The 18867-nt window shown below is 37.6% G+C and overlaps 1 protein-coding gene across 1 annotated transcript in view; it reads right to left on the reverse strand.

Moving 5' to 3' along the window:
- Window positions 1-490: 490 nt before the first annotated feature.
- Window positions 491-18867, reverse strand: part of mcm6 (minichromosome maintenance complex component 6) — a 34295-nt gene continuing 15918 nt past the window's right edge. The window contains exons 3-17 of the mRNA XM_072579694.1: window positions 18695-18805; window positions 17846-18095; window positions 16646-16811; window positions 15785-15930; window positions 15043-15193; window positions 14584-14725; window positions 13422-13563; window positions 11287-11394; window positions 9895-10050; window positions 9677-9805; window positions 9423-9584; window positions 7888-8026; window positions 5908-6063; window positions 2543-2682; window positions 491-1292 (exon numbers count right to left, since the gene is read on the reverse strand). Of these exons, the coding sequence (XP_072435795.1) occupies window positions 1173-1292; window positions 2543-2682; window positions 5908-6063; window positions 7888-8026; window positions 9423-9584; window positions 9677-9805; window positions 9895-10050; window positions 11287-11394; window positions 13422-13563; window positions 14584-14725; window positions 15043-15193; window positions 15785-15930; window positions 16646-16811; window positions 17846-18095; window positions 18695-18805 (2218 nt within the window). The 3' untranslated portion in view covers window positions 491-1172. The remainder of the gene's footprint in view (window positions 1293-2542; window positions 2683-5907; window positions 6064-7887; window positions 8027-9422; window positions 9585-9676; window positions 9806-9894; window positions 10051-11286; window positions 11395-13421; window positions 13564-14583; window positions 14726-15042; window positions 15194-15784; window positions 15931-16645; window positions 16812-17845; window positions 18096-18694; window positions 18806-18867) is intronic.

The following is an 18867-nucleotide window of genomic DNA, read 5'->3' on the forward strand; positions in this document are numbered from 1 at the left end:
AATTATATAGTAAATTGCAGAGAACAACTAGATACAAACACTTCCTCTCAACTTCAAACCATTGCCCTGGAGCACCTTTGGAGAAAAGGAAGTTGTTAAAAAAGAACCTGATTTTTACAATCTGTTATGTGAAATTTCACAAGAGCTTATCATCCCATACAAGTCAAATAGTTTGTAATGTGCCTGTGCCTGGTACTAATCTAATTAACCTAGATTCATCTGGAGATAGATCCCATTCTGATGTTATGGTAGGTGTCCAATTGAACATATTTTCTTTTACAACTTTCAAAAACATTGTAACTCATATTTATGCCCTCACTTAATGTAGTTGAGCTAATAATTAATATCTGTACAAGGATTCAATTGATTAAACACCATTTCACTCTCCAGCAATAGTATGTGTGTTAGGATCGAACATACACAGTGACAGCTGAAACAGAAACATATATAGACAGAAATCCAAAGTTAGTATGACGACACTGGGAAAACATAATTTCCTTATATTTTAATGAAGCCATTACAACAGTTTCAGGGTAATAATCTACATGAAATATATTTACAACATTGCCTCAGACACATAGCTATCTTCAAGTTAGTCTCATGGTCAACAGATTTTGCTCAGTCTTGCAAATACCTCCAAAATAAATTCCCATAAAATCTTTAACTCAAGCTGGGATTAAATTACAACTTTCTCCAGCTGTAGCATTTTAAAAAGAACATAATGCAACCATTGTAATCTAGTTGTAATGCATGCAAATTATCCACCCATATCCAAAATACCTTTGTTTCTTATTAATTTTGAATCATAAATTGTAACTGGTAACATGTAGAAAGACATGGTTAGGAAACACCTGTGCATTTTAAACTATTTAAAAAAACTTTAAAGTACATATTATAATTTCCTTACATCATTCAAGCCAAAATACCTTTGGACTTAAAAACAAACAAAAAAGGTCCTTAACATATTTTTCAAAAGTTTCAGGTACCATTGCTTTATCCTTGATTAGCACGTCAGTAACCTGTTCAGAGCTAAAACCTAAAACAATTCCATTCTGGAAGAGAGTTAAATGATATCAAAACTCTTTCCATGCTTGTATTTTAGAGAGTTGCCTATTTTAGCAATATTTTTATAAGTAACAGACTCCACATTGATCTAGCGTAGATTGCGACACTCAATCTTCCAAAGCATAATTGGGATTAACAACCAAGTAGGGATCCTGCTCCAAAACTTCATCACCTTCTCCTTTTCGGCTTTTCAGACCAATCTGTTTCAGTTCAATCAAGATATGGTCCTATCAAGAAATTACAATATAAAGTTACCTCAAAAGAGCATTGTGCAGTATTTACTCGAAATAATTAATTCTTCATTGTTGCTATATTTATGGATTGTACTGTTTCCATGATTTTCAGCAGCATTTGCAAAACCATGCCTGGTAAACAAATATATCACCTCACTTGGAATAAAATGAATCTGGCCTGCCTCTGTTGACTTGGTTTCCCATGACCAGCATTTTGCAGAGGTTTATTGCTGATACTTAATTGACAGATACTTAACTAGCAATTTTTACTTCAACAGAAAGAATATTTCAATAGACGTTCAAGTCAAGACAGCAAACAAACAAGAAAGAATGGTAACCCAGAAACATAAGAAATAAACTAAATGAGTAATACCTGGCAAGAAGTTCAATTACAAGTTTGTAACCATTTTCAAGCAGTAGTTATCACTCACAGAATGGGTTTAATAAACACATTAAGTTATTTGAACATATGCAGTTGAGAGGTCATGTTGCGGCTGTACAGGACATTGGTTAGGCCACATTTTGGAATATTGCATGCAATTCTGGTTTCCTTCCTATTGGAAAGAGGTTGTGAAATGTGAAAGGGTTCAGAAAGACTTATAAGGATGTTGCCAGGGTTGCAGGATTTGAGCTATAGAGAGATGTTGAATAGGCTGGAGCTGTTTTCCCTGGAGTGTTGGAGGCTGAGGGGTGACTTTATTAGGTTAGATTAGATTCCCTACAGTGTGGAAACAGGCCCTTCGGCCCAGACCTTCTGAAGAGCAACCTATCCCCCCTCTGACTAATGCACCTAACACTATGGGCAATTTAACATGGTCAATTCACCTGGCCTACACATCTTTAGATTGTGGGAGGAATAAAGGTTTATAAAATCATGAGGGGCATGGATAGGATAAATAGACAAAAGTCTCTAACCTGGCATGGGGGTATCCAGAACTAGAGGGCATAGGTTTAGGGTGAGAGGGGAAAGACATAAAAGAGGCCTAAGTCGCAACATTTTCATGCAGAAAGTGGTACAAGTATGGAATGGGCTGCCAGAGGAAGTGGTGGAGACTAGTACAATTGCAACATTTAAAAGGCATCTGAATGGGTATAAGAATAGGAAAGGTTTGGAGGGATTTGGGGCAGGTGGGACTAGATTGGGTTGGATATCTGGTCGGCATGAACAAGTTGGACCGAAGGGTCTGTTTCCATGCTGTTCATCTCTGACTCTATATCAGAATGGAGACATAGTTTCTACTTACGTAATGAATAAGCCTGTAAATAACTTTCTCAATTAATTTCTTTTTGTTAATTAGTTCTTCTTCCGATTCAATTTCAGACTCAATTTCTTTTAAATACCAGTTAACGAGTTCACTCTTCTTTGGGGAAGCATCTTCATCTTCTGCAGGTAAGAACAGACAAACCAAGTTCATGATTTACAAACAGAATTTACTTAAAATGTTTTATTTTTCTGGAGTTAATTCCCCACTCATTTGTCATCCAAGGTGAACTGAAGTCAAAACATTTAATAGCACAGATAATATGCAAATGCTAGAAAGTGAGGTATTTCAGCCCATTTGACTCAATCTTTCCAATGAACCCAATAAATCTATCGTGTAAAACTTGCTTTTGAATGATTTTCTATCCTCACTATAATATCTAGAAGATCATATTCCAATCTTTGTAAATTTCAGTCTTGGAGCTATTATTTATTTGAACTATATTACACTTACCTGCTGTGCTTATTCAAATATCTGAAATATTGCACTCATTTGTACTAAATCACATATATCATAGTATTGTTCACTTAAATATTATCTGGCTTTAGCAAGTTATCTGCTTTGCGCTACGTTTTATTAGTTATGCTGAGGAGACTCCTCTAATCTAGGGAACATCCAGATTAGGTCTGTAACAACTGAGGAGGAATGAACAAATTCCTTGACTAGTTCCACTTCTCCACTAGTTATGACATATTTGTTTAACCAGAGTATATGGCCAATTATATAGGACTCAGACTGCATTAGAAACAAATCAGGCAGGTTGCTTTCGCCAAACATAAAACTTACTCAAAGATGCAAAAAGAATGACAGGTTGGACTATTCATATATCCACATTTCCAACAAAAAAACTGACACACATATAAGCAACTGCAGACAGGTTCTCAGACAGAATCACAATAGTGCAGGGGGCCACATGGCCCTTTGTGTTGACACCACCTCTGAACATCTGACTCAATGCCAAATCCCTAACTCCTGCTGCATAGTCCGGCATGGTATTTCTATTTTTAGAAATCTAATGCCCTCCTGAATCCCTCAAGTGAATTTGCCTCTACAATACCTCCAGACTATGCATATCAAATCCAGATCACTGACTGCTTGAAAGTGTTGTTCTCACTTACTTCTTCTGCAAAACCACACCCTCTGGTTCTCAACCCTTTCATACGAAGGGCCAGTTTCTGCCATCTACTGGCCCGATGTCTCATGATTATGAAAACTATTAAATCACCCTTGGCTTTCTGCCCTCTGATAGTTTTTAAGCTCACACTTTTCTGAAGGGGTTACAAAGACAGAGGGAGCAAAATGTGATGGATGTGGATCAAAGTTTTACTTGCACATCCACTAATATCATTTATTGTATCCGTTGCTCCCGATGTGGTCTCCTCTACATTGGGGAGACTGGGCGCCTCCTCCTAGCAGAGCGCTTTAGGGAACATCTCCGGGACACCCGCACCAATCAACGACACTGCCCCATGGCCCAACATTTCAACTCCCCCTCCCACTCTGCTGAGGACATGGAGGTCCTGGGCCTCCTTCACCGCCACTCCCTCACCACCAGACGCCTGGAGGAAGAATGCCTCATCTTCCGCCTCGGAACACTTCAACCCCAGGGCATCAACGTGGACTTCAACAGTTTCTTCATTTCCCCTTCCCCCACCTCACCCTAGTTCTAAACTTCCAGCTCAGCACTGTCCCCATGACTTGTCCGGACTTGTCCTACCTGCCTATCTCCTTTTCCACCTATCCACTACACCCTCTCCTCCCTGACCTATCACCTTCATCCCCTCCCCCACTCACCCAATTGACTCCATGCTACTTTCTCCCCACCCCCACCCTCCTCTAGCTTATCTCTCCACGCTTCAGGCTCACTGCCTTGATTCCTGATGAAGGGCTTTTGCCCAAAACATCGATTTCGAAGCTCCTTGGATGCTGCCTGAACTGCTGTGCTCTTCCAGCACCACTAATCCAGAATCTGGTTTCCAGCATCTGTAGTCATTGTTTTTACCTTATTTGCACAAATGCTCAGGGTTTCATGCATTTGTAAAGTTTTGTGGTTTCTCAGGCGACATTAGACTTTTGTTAGCTGCTCTTAAAACAATGATAGCTAATTTCTCAAAGATTTGTCCTTTTGTTTAAAGAACCCTTCCTTAATTAGTTAAGAGGAACTCTTACCTCAGTGCCTATAAGCTAACTCAAATGGATTGAAACTAATGGACTCATTGGGTGACAAGAGAAATTTCAGCTCCTTGCCTCAGTTATTGGCAATATTCTTTCTAAACTGTGTGGCTTGATTCCAGAAGCTGCAGTCGTGCATGGACCTCAGAGACCCGCACAGCCAGAAGTAAAATTAAGAGAGTACGATAGTTGCAGGAATACTCATTGCAGCAGAACTTGGTCATCTCGACAACATGATGGTACAGTTCTTTAAAATCCCATTGAGATTCCACATGGCAAGCAGAGGACTTTGGTTGTTATTATATCCAGACTACTCAACTTCGTGATAAATATTTGATCCATAGGTATGGGAACTTAGTAGGCTACCTTCAATTTCTTCCAGTGATAATTAAGTGGTACAATATCTGATAAATCACTGTCCACTCTTTATCTACAGGTCTGTGAAGACAGTCCCATTTTCTCACGGAGGGTTCATTTTTAAATACACAAGCGTTGTAAAACTACTTCTGCTTCAGCTTGTACAGTTTGTGGTGATGAATAAAACTCAGGTTTACCATGTTTAGACTCATTATTTGTTTTAGACCAACTAATCATTAAAAGTCAAATGGTAGAGTCATCAGTCTGTGTTGCGAACTCAAGCTCTGCCAAAGGGACTGGTTTGGCTATTGACTACACAGTAAGGACAAGACCAGGGTACTTTGCAGTAACCTCTTGGACCTTAAGTCATTGTCTTCACCCCATCAAATAATTTCCAAGGAGAAGGTTAATCCTGCACAACGGTAAACAATGGCTGTCCCAACCACTACCTTTCTAAAATTAGGTCGCAATCCAGATGCACTAGATATAAAGGAGAAAGTAAATATCCTCTGCTGATAGCACACTAAAACCTTGGCATTCATTGCACTCTCCTGGACAGATGTTACAGTTAACAGAAGCTTAGAATTGGCTTACATTTCTGACTCTTTTCAACTATAAACATAAAAAGGAGAAAAATGTTGTTTGAACCTTCAGCTGGTTCTTTTATACTCGCGCAAGATTGACAACATTGGCACCTCAAAGTAACTATGATACCTTAGATATTGGAGATTCTGAGTGGCAGGTAGCATACATCGCAAACTTTTACCTATTCTAAATTGTATTAGACAATGAAACAATTGAACAACTTGCATTGTTACCTTCCTCTAGCTTCCGGAGATGGATGACAATAAGATTGGAAATCTTGCGATATTCCACAAAAGACAGCCTCATTGCATGTTTTGGTACTTCTTCCTTGATACTGTCTTCAGAATGGCCATTGACACCATTAATGCCATTTGGTATATCAGACGTCCCTGGCAGAAAGACCATTTATTAGAACAATGGGATCTAATATGATGTGTACTAAGTAAGCATTCAGCAATGATAAAACAGAACAAAGTCAGGAATAAATGGCAGACATGATCATTACTCATTCAAATAATTAAAAGGTTAATTATTTAAAGGCCCATGCAGCAATTCATCAAATCTTACACCAAAGACGAGGAAAAGGACTTCACAGTTTGTGCCTGTTATGACTATCTCAAAATTAAAAATCACACAACACCAGGTTATAGTCCAACAGGTTTAATTGGAAGCACACTAGCTTTCGGAGCAACGCTCCTTCATCAGGTGATACTGCAGGGTTCGATCGTAACACAGCATTTATAGCAAAAATTTACAGTGTGATGTAACTGAAATTATACATTGAAAAATTGATTGTCTGTTAAGCCTTTCATCTTTAGAATATAGTGATAGTTTCACTTCTTTCATATATAAATCACAAAACCTTTTTTTAAATATTGCATTCTCGGGTTAGCTGTTAACAATGGCGATAGCTAGACAATATGTTGAAGGTGTTGGCCCCGTGTTCTCTGTCTATGCCATGATGTTTAGATTGATTCTAATCTAAAAAGTGAGATAACAGAGTTTTACATAAATTCATGCAGTTTTTGAGCAAAGTACAATGTAACTCTGCAAGTACAAATTCACCCCACAAAATATGTGTGCATGTGGGTCTTTGTCTGTGTGTGTGTCTGTCTGGGGTGGGGGGTTGAGAGTGTGAAAAAGTGTGCGCGTAGTGAGTGCAGAGTGTCTTAAGTCTGAGAGGGGGTGCATGTGTGAGTGTCTGTGTGCACATCTGTGTGTACCTGTGCCCGTGTGTATTGAGAGAGTGTGTGTGTAGGAATATGTGTGTGTGTGTGTGTAGTGCAATGGTGATCACCTGTAATGTGACATGAACCCAAGGTCCCGGTTGAGGCCCTCCCTATCGTTACCGAACTTAGGTATCAGCCTCTGCTCAGCCACTTTTCTCTGCTGCCTGTCCTGGACCACTGAAGTGTTCCCCAACTGGAAGGGAACCCTCCTGTCTATTGATTGTTGTGCAGTGCCCATTCATCCGTTGTTGTAGCCTTTGTTTGGTTTCCCAACTTGATGAATTTGATTAGTGGTGCTGCAGAGCCACTCATGATGATGCAAACTGAAACCCCCCCACCCAGATTTAATTCTTGCCGATCCCACCTTCAGTACTTTCTCCAAGTGTTGTTCAATCAAGGGGGAATAATATGTGACAATCAGCAGGATGTTTCCCTGTCAATCTTTGACATGGTACTACAAGACCTCATGGTGTCCAGTGTGAATGTTGAGGACTCCCAGGGCAACTCCCCGAGGCCCACATACCAGTGCACAGCCAGCTCTTCTGGGCCTGTCTGCCAGTGGGACAGTCAATGTGTAGGTCAGAGAAGGTTTGGATTGCAGTTTCCTTCCCTAAAAGAATACAAGTGAACCACATTGGCTTCAAAATCATTATCAGACTCTTAGTCCCATTTTTATTGAATTCAAATTGCACCATTTGTGATGGCAGGATTCAAACCCAGGTCACCAAAACATTACCTGATTAATAACTCAGTGCTAACACCACTTGTTCATCGTATGTGTATGAAAAGACAAACTTCAAAAGGAAAATAATATCAATATTGTATTTAACTTAGTTGAAAATTAGGGACAGCATTTGAATAGGTCACTTACCACACCAACATAATAGAAGGCAGAAGCCCAAATCGATTCTTACAGACCAAAGTAGATGCTAGAATATCAACATGTACAGTCTACTTAAACACGTGAAATTAAAGTCATTTTACCATCAATTCCTTCATGAACTTCCTGCTCCATCTCTTCCCTTCCTTCATCATCTTGGTCAAAATTTACATCTGGAGTTTCCACTCTAATGATTGATTTGTTCAGTAACCGGAAAGCTTCCTTTACATGCTTAGGTTGCACCTATAAAGCCACAAGTAAAAATTTGGCACGCGTTCCTTTTTTGGTAGCAGTTTCCGTTAATGTTGCTTAAAGAATACCTTCAACAATCTTTAAACATAATCAAAAATAATCATTTAAAAAAATGTTCACGTATTTTGATATAATGCAGCAAATTATTACATTGGACAATTTTATAAATCATTCACCTATAGCAGCAGATAACTGCCAAAAGAAGCATTAAGAGATTTCCCCACGTTTCAAGTGGACTATTAGACAGGAAGCACAAGTAGCGCAGTTCTCAAAAAAAAACTGGTAGTTGAAAAAATGTAGGCAAGTACATCATTTGAACATCAATTTTGTAGTTAACTATTATTATTTTGGCCGCATAATTGATCAGAGAAAGGTATCTGCTTAGCTCTGTAGAAGACTTGAACTGGTAGTCTGCGTTATTTAAAAAGGTAGTCAGGCTGTATGACCATGATAGCTCACGATAATAGTGCTGGCCACAATTACTTACAATATATTGTAATCACTTGGATGAGGAAAGTGAATGCGCTATAGCTAAGATTGCAGATGACCAAAATAGATGGGAGGGCAAGTAGTGAGGATTACACAGAATATACAGAGGGATATAGTCAGGTAAATTGAGGATGCAATTTACAAAGGAACATAAAAATAAGGAAGTCTTGTTAAAGCCGTAAACTGCACGAGGCAGTTCACAGATGGAAAGACTGTCCAATTTTGTAGTTCTTATCGAAGGAAAGAAATTCAAGCTTTGGAGGCAGTTCAGGGGAAGTTCACTAGGCTGATTCTGGGCTCAGAGGGACTGTCTTATGAGGAGAGGTTCAGTAGATTGTGCCTGTACTGACTGGAATATACAAGAATGAGAGGCAACCTTATGAAACATACAAGATTATTAGGGGACTTGACAGGATGGATGCAAAAAAGTTGCTTCCCCTTGTGGGAGAGAGCGTAGGACCGGGGGTATAATCTCAAACTAAAGGGTCGCACATTGAAGACACAGATAAGGAATTTTTTCACTGAAGAAGTAGTGAATCCATGGATTTTTTTTTATTGCAGAAGGCAGAGTTAAGTATGTTTAAAGATAAACTGATTTTTAAACAGTAAGAGAAGAATCGAAGATTACAGGGAAAAGGGAGTTGAAGATTATCAATGAATGATGGAATAGGATCAGTTGGCTGAATGGCCTTCTCCTAAGACGTATGGTCCTACAGCAGGAAGTTTTAGTCTGATGAATAGTAACTAGAGAACAGAAATTTAAGGATATGGACAAGAATGATATATATACCTCTCCGATACGATCAAATAATGGTCACTTGAGACTTGGAAAGTAGGGAGGTTAGAATTAGCACCAATGCACAGTCCAAAGCAAAAGGACAAATCTCTTAATAGTTACCTCGTCACAGCAATGCATTCTGGCCATAGATTCAGAGAGTCGAATCATACTCTCCAGCTGACGCACTGTAATTCTCCATGCTGACTTCGTCACCCCAGAGCCATCCCTTTGGCGAAGTCGTCTGTACTGTTCCACTATGAAGTCTTCAGATTCATTTGAAATCTAGAAAATTAAATCCTCAGAAAGTTATGTTGATAATTACAATTTATACAATCGACAGTCCAATAAACTTCACATCGCATCAACTGACTGACCTTTGGTTTGAACTGCCTTGCAAATAACAGGTACCTCCTGATATCATCCAAAGAGTAGATTCGGTCAACAGATTCTTGGATTCGAGAATGCAAGTCTACAATGCGCCTAGCAATGGCATAATCTGTTACCTAGTTTACAAAAATTACATAACATTAATTTCCTTCAATTGATTAAGAATCAAAATAAAAATTAACACATGAAAATGTGATATTCCCACCTCATTGCACTCATCAACCAGAATGAAAAACAAATCGAATCGAGACATAATTGGTGCTGAGAGATTTACATTCTGTTTGAGAGACTTTGAACGATCATACCGTCCAGCAACTGGGTTTGCTGCAGCCAAGATAGAAGTCCTGGCATTTAAAGTAGCCTAAAAATAATAAAACAAAGATTTTGTTTTACACTTTAACCCACAGAATTTAGTTTTTAATCCATTTAAAAGGTAATGCACAACCAACACAATTAAACACTTAACACACTTCACTAATTTCATCTGCTAAATTATTCACTATAAACGACCCCAAAAGAAATTAATTTCTATTTACTAATAACCGAGAGAAAGAATAAAGATCTTCCCCAGCAAGACATGAAGTATCTCATCACGTGCATTTAAAGTTTTATTATCTGTCTTGTACCTAGATGTCCCATTCACCACCTTTGATAAATTTTCATTGTACATAAAACAAAATGTTAAATATAGTTAACTATGTCGTAACTAGCTTTACTAACTAAACAACCGTTGGATGGTCTCTATCAACCTATCCAAATATTGTAGCATAACACTGCAGAATGAAAATGAAAATTAGAGTAGGATGGCAGTGTTGTTGGCAGGGGAAATAACTGGTTATGATTCAATGAGATCAGATCTTAGACATCGTGTCAAGTAAAGTTTATTAATGTGCTGAATAAATATTTAACACGCACACCAGTATCAAGTATGTGGATGTGTGCTAGCAGCAGATACAAGCTAGACAAAAGGGAAAAAAATAGAAAATATTGAAAGGAAGATCAGCAGTTATCCTCCATTTAGAAGACAAGGAAAAGAATGCCAAGCAATGACTAAAGCAAAGATTCCAGGAAGTTGTCATTAGCAGATCAGAGCAGCATGGTGGCTAGCATTTTAGCCACACAGCACCAGGAACCTGGGCTCAATTCCACCCTTGGGCAACTGTCTGTGTGGAGTTTACATATTCTCCCCATGTCCATGTGGGTTTCCTCTAGGTACTCCTACTTTATCCCATAGTCCAAAGATGAGCAGGTTAGGTGGCTTGGCCGTACTACGTTGCCCATAATGTCCAGGGGTGTGCAAGCTAAGCCATGGTAAATGCAGGGTGATAGGGTAGGGGTTGACTCTGGTGGGATGCTCCTTGGAAGGTCAGTTTGTACTCGATGGGCCGAATGGCCGGCTTCCACACTGATGGGATTCTATGATCTGTCAGAGAATATTTAAAAATTATAAAAATGTTTGCTCATGCTTAAAATTTCACAAAGTTTCACTCTGCGTTTTAACTTTTACTTCCCAAAGAAGCCAACTATAATTCATTCTCTTCAGAATAAGTCCACAGTAAGTAACCAAAAAGACTTTGAAATAATTTAAACAAGTTACTTTGACTCCAGCTTTTGTGATGGAAATGGTTTGTTGTTCCATTGCTTCATGTATAGCGACTTGATCTCTTGAATCCATTTTATCAAATTCATCGATACAGCAAACACCCTATAAGAAAGGAGGAATACTTAAAGACATTGTGGATATTTTGTCAGCATAGAAACCCACAATAATTTGCATCCATGAAGTCATAGTAATAACAAGAAAATTCCACAAGTCCAAAGCTTAGGATACATAAATATGTATCAGGAAAACGTTGAGTTTAGTTAATTATATCACAACTGGCTTTATCAATTGGACAACTTTGGGATGGTCTCGAGTGGCTTATCCAAATACTGCAGCATGACACTGCAGAATGCATGCCACAGGACTCCCAATTCAGAGGTTATCACATACACCATGACTGAAATGCTTTCAAAAATCTGTAATCATAAACTTTTACATTCAGCCACAAACTTTAAAATTAGCAATTTCAAATTCAATATACTTGGGAACACGAGTGGGCCCTTTGAGCCCTTAAACTTGCACTGCCCATTAAATAGATGAAGTGCAACACCACTCATAATATCCAGCTTTACGGCAATAATAGGAAAATTGAGACACCATAATATAGGTTGATGTAAATAGAGTAAAACAAGTTAATACTGGACAGTCAATATAGCTTCGTCAAAGACAGGTCACGTCTGACAAATCTAAATGGAGTTCTTTAATGAAATGACACAGGCAGTGAATGAGGGCAGTGCTGTGGAAATTGTAATTTTGCACTTTCAGAAAATATGTGACATAGTGTCACATGGCAGACTGGCTAGCAAATTAGAAATATTTGAGATTGACGGGTCCTCAGCAACATGGATTAGAAGTTCACTAAAAGATAGGAAACAGGGGGTTTCTAGATGAGCATTTCTCAATTGGTGTTCTCCAATGATTGGCACTGGGACCCTTGCCTTTTCTGATTTACCAAAATGATTTGAAGCTATACGTTGATGGCACAATCTTGAAATCTGCAGACAATACTGAGCTGGGGAGAACAGTAAATTGTGAGGATGATGCTGAGTGACTTCAGAGGGACACTGCTCATTTGGCCAAATGAGCAGATACCTAGCAGATGAAATTCGATGCAGAGAAACAAGGTCATGCATTTTGCTAGAAGAAACACAGAGTCAATGCAGTTTCTTGTTACAACATTTGAGTGTACAGCAGAGGGACCTTGGGATGCATGCAAATAACGCTCTGAAGGTGGCCAGGCTAGTTGAAACAATTGTTAAGATTGTTTATAGGATTATAAATAGAGGCAATAAAGCAAGGAAGTTATGCTACACCTTTTCAAATCACTGGTCAGACTACATCTGGAGAACAGTGTAAAGTTCCGGACACCTTATTTAAGGAAGGAGGTTAATGCCCTGGAGAAACAATGCAAAAGGGGATTCACTAGAATGATAATCAGGAATGAGGGATTTAGATGCAAGGAATGATTAGCAAAATTGGGAAATTCCCCTTGGAAGAGAAGATTAAGAAATTACCTTACTAAGGTGCTCAAAATTATAAACACTTGTGGCACTACAAAGAAGCATATTATGTTTCCAATAGTTAGTATGTCAGTAATGAGGGTCACAATTTCAAGACTGTCAGCAAGAAAACTGGGAGTGATAATAAGGAGAAACATCTTTACTGGAGTTGTTAGGGTTTGGAAGATGCTGCCTGGGAGAGTGGGCACAGGTAAATTGCATAGGTGGTTTCAAAGGAGGGCTGGATATATACTTTAAAGTGATGAAATTAGAGGGCTATGGAAATAGAGCTGATGAATGGCACGAACTGGTTAGCTTTTTCAGGAGCTGGTACAGACAGGATAGGTTGAGTGACCTCCTCCTGTACCGTAAAATTCTATGATTCTATCTTTTCCCAATATCTCTCCACAAAAATCAACTTAGTTGGTGCAGTATCGACTTAGAGTAGGCGTGTTCCTAACTTCACTTCTTATAAATCTGGCTTTTTTTTACTACTCCCTGTTCTAGATTCCCCAACCAGCCAAGAGAGCTTTTCCTCAATATTTTGAAAGCTCTAACTAAATCGCCTCTTAACTGTCAAAATGCAATGCAACCCTATGATCAAGAATAAATTGTGCAGAATGCCCTTACGTTATCAGCAAGCATCAATGCTCCGGCTTCGATGACAAATTCATGTGATTCTTCATCCCTCACAACTGCAGCTGTGAGACCTGCAGCAGTACTAGCTTTGCCACTTGTGTACACTGCTCGAGGACTGAATTCCTCCACATGCCTGTTTTATATTTAAAAAAATCTTTAATTTGTAAATATTAAACTGAACAAAGCTATACAACCTTTGCATATTGAACACAAAAATGTTCTTTTACTTTACTTATCCATATGGTCATGCTGTGCTTAGCTCAGAGGCTAGATAACTGACCTGCATCAAGGACTAGGTTTATATCCACTGGAGAATTAAGTCAATATAACCTATGGTGAATTCTCTGATATGGCAAAGGATTTCAGCTCCAAGATATACATGTAATTATTACTGTTGGATAAAGAATTAAAGCAATGCAACACTATCCAACTGTGCAGCACTGAACATTCACACCCACGGCATTTTTCATTACAAAGGAACCTCGATTATCCGAATACCAATTATTCGAAAATCGAAGGAGATGTCAAGGTCCTGATAGAAACATTACAAAGACATGTTTCCAACAGTGATTACGTCTTTTGTTTATAGTGATTAAACAGGCACAGTCTCCAAATGACTGCCCTCCCACATTTCCCCCTGCACCCTCCCTGCCACCTCCCCCCACCACCCCCCCCCCAGACTTTCCCTGGAGTTCTACAAACCCCCCTCCCCACGCTTTCCCAGATAATCTCTCCAAAATTGTCCTGTACCGCTTTGAGCTGCTGCAGTCTCCTGAACAGAGAGCAGACTTTAAAAATTCCCATCCCCAGAGGAAAGGCATTTAATCAATTAAACAAAATACTGCCCGCACAACTTGTTCGGATAATCGAGGTTCCCCTGTAAACTTTACTAAGTTTAAAACCCATTGGATTGCTTCTCTCTCCGTTTCCCTTTCCCAGGTATATAATTATGAAAACAATTATTTAATCATAGCAGTTTGAATATGTAAAACATGAATTATGATAAACAATTAAACATTTTGATAAGTATTAGCAGATCTAATTATAATAGTATGACTGAAATAATTGGACCACAACTGGTTTTTAAAAAAATACTGATTTTAAAGAGTATTTGTGATGTCAAAGATTAATAGCGCAGTTTGGAATGACTTACTTAAGGAATTGGCTTTTGGCTGTGCTTGGGTCGCCAACAATACAAACATTAATATCACCACGTAAAGAGGTACCCTCCAAGGTAGCTTTAGGAACTCCTCCAAACAGCATCAGTAAAACTCCACGTTTTACTTCATCATTACCTGTAAAAGAGAAAATTTTACGATTTCCAAGTATGGCACCACAAAAATAATGGAGCAATTGTTTTTTTCTTGAAGAAAATACCTCCAATTAAGCATCTTAAAAATAGACAGCAACAATATTTAAAGATGCTTATTAAATATCAATAAATATTATTGCGCTTTTTATGCAACAATTAATTTTGGCATTTTAAAAATTAACTTAGAATCATCGTTCAGGATGAAAGAAATTTCAATACCAGTTAATCAGAATTACGTTCACATCAAAAGAAAATGCTTTAAAAAAAAACAAAATACATTCACAAAATGTTACTTCTTACCATGAATGGTAGGGAAAAGACTTGTACAGAGATTATGATACAGATTCTTATCCTGACTCATTTCAAACACTTTCTCCCATTCCTGAACGGTCATCTGATTTTTTATACTTTCTGCAGTCTGTTCTTCTTCTCTCATTTCTTTACCACCAAACTATATATTTTTAGAAACAGAAAGCAAACAGTTTTAATGCAACAAGCTAGACAAAATCTCCAAAGATGTACAGATAAACTCAGTGCTATTTGAAACATTATAAATAAGATTCAGAATTTCTAAATACAGGAATAAATTTGATGAATACTAATCAACAAAGGGAAAATCAATTATATCTGCAGTGATCTTAACTGCAAACCTAGAACTTGCAACAGTATGAGATAACTCTTAAAATATTCTCGATTTGTCTTTGTTCATTCTGCATGCCACAAGAGACAGGAGCAGCAGAGGCAACATGCAAATGAGTTTAGTCAACAATCATAAATTAGCCAAGTTACAAATCTGAACATCTTGTTATATATGCATACAGACAAGTTCAGAATCATTTCCCAATGTTGTGATCTTGAAATATTGACAACAAACAAAAAGACTGACAGATTTTCAATATGCAAAAAGTAGAACAATTGGGAAATAATATAATTAATTGATATTGAAACCAAATTGTACCTTAGATAAAAGGAAAAAAACATTTTTCAGGTTATTAAATTCTCATGCTCTCCAATTCAACATTTCATACAATAAAATACATACCCGTGGATTTGTCTGTGCCACATGGCATGCCAAAAAGGCTAGTTTGTAGGACAGATCACGCACACCTAAAGCACGAAGACCCCTTACTCCTTCAGTTTCATACCCTTCAGCACCACTGACACGAGCTCCAGTTTCAGCACGGATGCCTGAAGAAAACACAAAAAACTTTTAATCGATAATGGTTCTTCAATCAAAAAAATCACATTCCTTTATACTACATAAAGTTTCTAACAGTGGTAATAAATAACTTTTGTTGTTACCAGTTTGATGCTAGAAAGTAATTAGTGCACTGTTACCCAATATGGTGAGAGAGAGCAGACAGAGTAAAACAGAACACGAGAGTGTGCGCAAGAGACTGGAGAGAGGATGATATTGCAAGGACAAAATGTAGTCACAAAACCTGCCAAAGACAAAACTTCAGTATTTAGTTATCAATTGCTGACTGATCATTAGTGATAGATTACAGGCTTTTTTTTAAGGTAAACGTTTCAATTCTAGAATAACATACCATTGAAAATACAGCAATACTACAATATGCTTCTAAAAATAATACAACAAAGCATTAAGGCCCAAAATACTGGAGTCCACGGAGATTAGATATGCAAGTTAGGTGATGTCAATTTGAGTGTTTCTCTAAAAGAAAATGTAACATCCAAATAGATTAAACAACAATTTTTGGAAGATTATTGACTATTTGGCTAGTTGATACAACCTCTTTACAGAATTTTCTTTATCAGTATGACATTTATAACATAAGAAATATTTCCAATCAAATTACACTGATCCTCATTTGTTAATAAATCTTACCTGCATACATTAAAAATAGCAAACTTAGTTTAAAGTGACTAATTTATAGCATACCCGGTGTAGTCAGTTGAGATACATCAGGAACCACAATAAGCATTCCTGTGAAGTCACATTTATCACCAGCTTGTGCTGATTCTACAGCTTCTGCACGCAAAATAACTTCCACGCTGCGGGGAATGCTACCTCTTGGTAACTCAGCTTGAGTTTCCTGAATACGAACCTGAAAAGATAAGCCAATACAAATTAATCAAATGACAGGGGATATGAAAGACAGTCATTAAGAACTGAAATGTTTATGGTTTGCTCCTTTGAACTCATAATTCAGAAACAATTCCCATGAAATTTGTATTTAAAATGGTTTTGAATGTTGCACCTAAATATTAAGAGAATATCCAAAAAGCAGAAGACAAAGTAAACATTTTATTATTCAAAATCACATTATAAATTTTATTTTATTGATTTATCTTCACTATTCTGCACACTTTTATTTTAGAATAACATAAATTTTCCCAAAATTAAAACTACAGCTAAGAGGTCAGCAGCTTGCATTATGAGCAGGTAAAATATTGAATGCAAGCAAAGACTCAGATTATAAGTATACATTATTTAATCCTTTCACCATTGTGTTTGAGAATAAACAAGGTAGAAATGTGTACTATTTAGTCTATCCAATGGAACAACAGCATTTTAATATTGCTAACTTTGAGAATATTCTCTAATCACAGGATTTTGAAATAAAATTGATCCAATTATTTCTGTATCACTAGTAATGGAGTATTATTTCAGATGTGTAGTTGTGCAGTCAACAAGAAAAAGGCAATTTGCTCCCCTATCTTTGACTTAACCGTGATTAAACCACAAAAAGTAAAAATAATCATTCCACTGTTTTATGCCTCTCGCCCTATTTTGGGGATGACGTTGGTGAAAGAGAAAGTCAATGAAGAAAAAAAAAATCATGTCCTGCCACCCTTGGAGTTTTGGTTACCATTTTGACATGTACAAGATCTTCATTGTGCAAGTCAGTTTAATAATGGCAGATTCAAAACACGAATTGAAATTGTAAGTATAAGTTTTGCTTTGGACCCTAGATACTGAAATTTGATGCACAAACTCAAACACCACCAAATAAAATTTCATTTTTAAAAAAAGTATGTATTTCCATATAAATTTGAACATATTCTTCCCGAAAAAAACCCCAAAATGTTCTCAGAGTACAAGAACATGGTAAACTTTCAATCGCAGTTGTACACTCACCTTCTGAAAGTCAACAAATCGTGATTTATTAGTGTCCAGCATAAATCGTCTCCTGTTGGCACACACTGGATTTCTGCAGATATTTGGCTGGGTGTATTTGAACTGTTGCTCTACGTCCTTGACCACCGTCTGACAATCGAGACACATAAATGTTCCACTGACCAATTCTGGGTGAACAGGATGGGTTCGAACAACTTGCCCGCTGATGCGTAGCAGGGTTCCAATTCGTGCTGCTGTCAGTTCTCGGATTCTGGTTTAAAACAAAAAGGCATTGGTCTTCGATCATTTTTTGTGGTTGGTTAAGAATGATTAAACATAAACAGATTTAAACCTTCAATTATATATTGCTTTCTTCCCATAAATGTACTTGATAACTTTGCAAACTTAATTAAACCTGCTAGACGAGACTGTAAAAAGATCAAGACAAATATTTAAATTTTACAACTTTGATGAATTTGTATTCTCAAATAGAAGCAGAGAGCAGATTTATAAACAAGAAATCATGATTTGATACATGACAGTTTGAAGATTAGTGCAGTTTAACTTCAAATTTGTAGCTGAATGGTCAAACATGAATGAACTCCTCTTCCGCATTTCAGTGCAAATTGAAGACAGTTAAATCCAGTCCTCTAGTCCAACATTGGTAAAGAAAACTTATGAGAAATGAATGGGAATAAATTGAATTTACAGGTTTCAAAAAAGTCTACAGAGCTGGATTATGGTGATATTGCTCTCTTGACCTCGATACAACAGACACCTGAAAAGAATCTTGAACTCATTCTTCACTCAATTAGAATTTCATTTGACGGACAATGCAAAACAGAGAAAAAAAATCAAATTTTCTCTTACTTGTGTCTGGCTGGTAAGTCCTGAATTGCAACATAAAACTCCTTATTTGGTGGAATAGTCCCATGGTCTCTGGCAAAATTCCGAACAGCACGGCAGAGATATGGGTACACTCTGAAAAAGATTCAACAAGCAACTGTAGCAGATCAGATTGTTAATTGCTCGTCTTAATATTT

Source organism: Chiloscyllium punctatum, chromosome 10, assembly GCF_047496795.1.
Source record: "Chiloscyllium punctatum isolate Juve2018m chromosome 10, sChiPun1.3, whole genome shotgun sequence".
Taxonomy (NCBI): domain Eukaryota; kingdom Metazoa; phylum Chordata; class Chondrichthyes; order Orectolobiformes; family Hemiscylliidae; genus Chiloscyllium; species Chiloscyllium punctatum.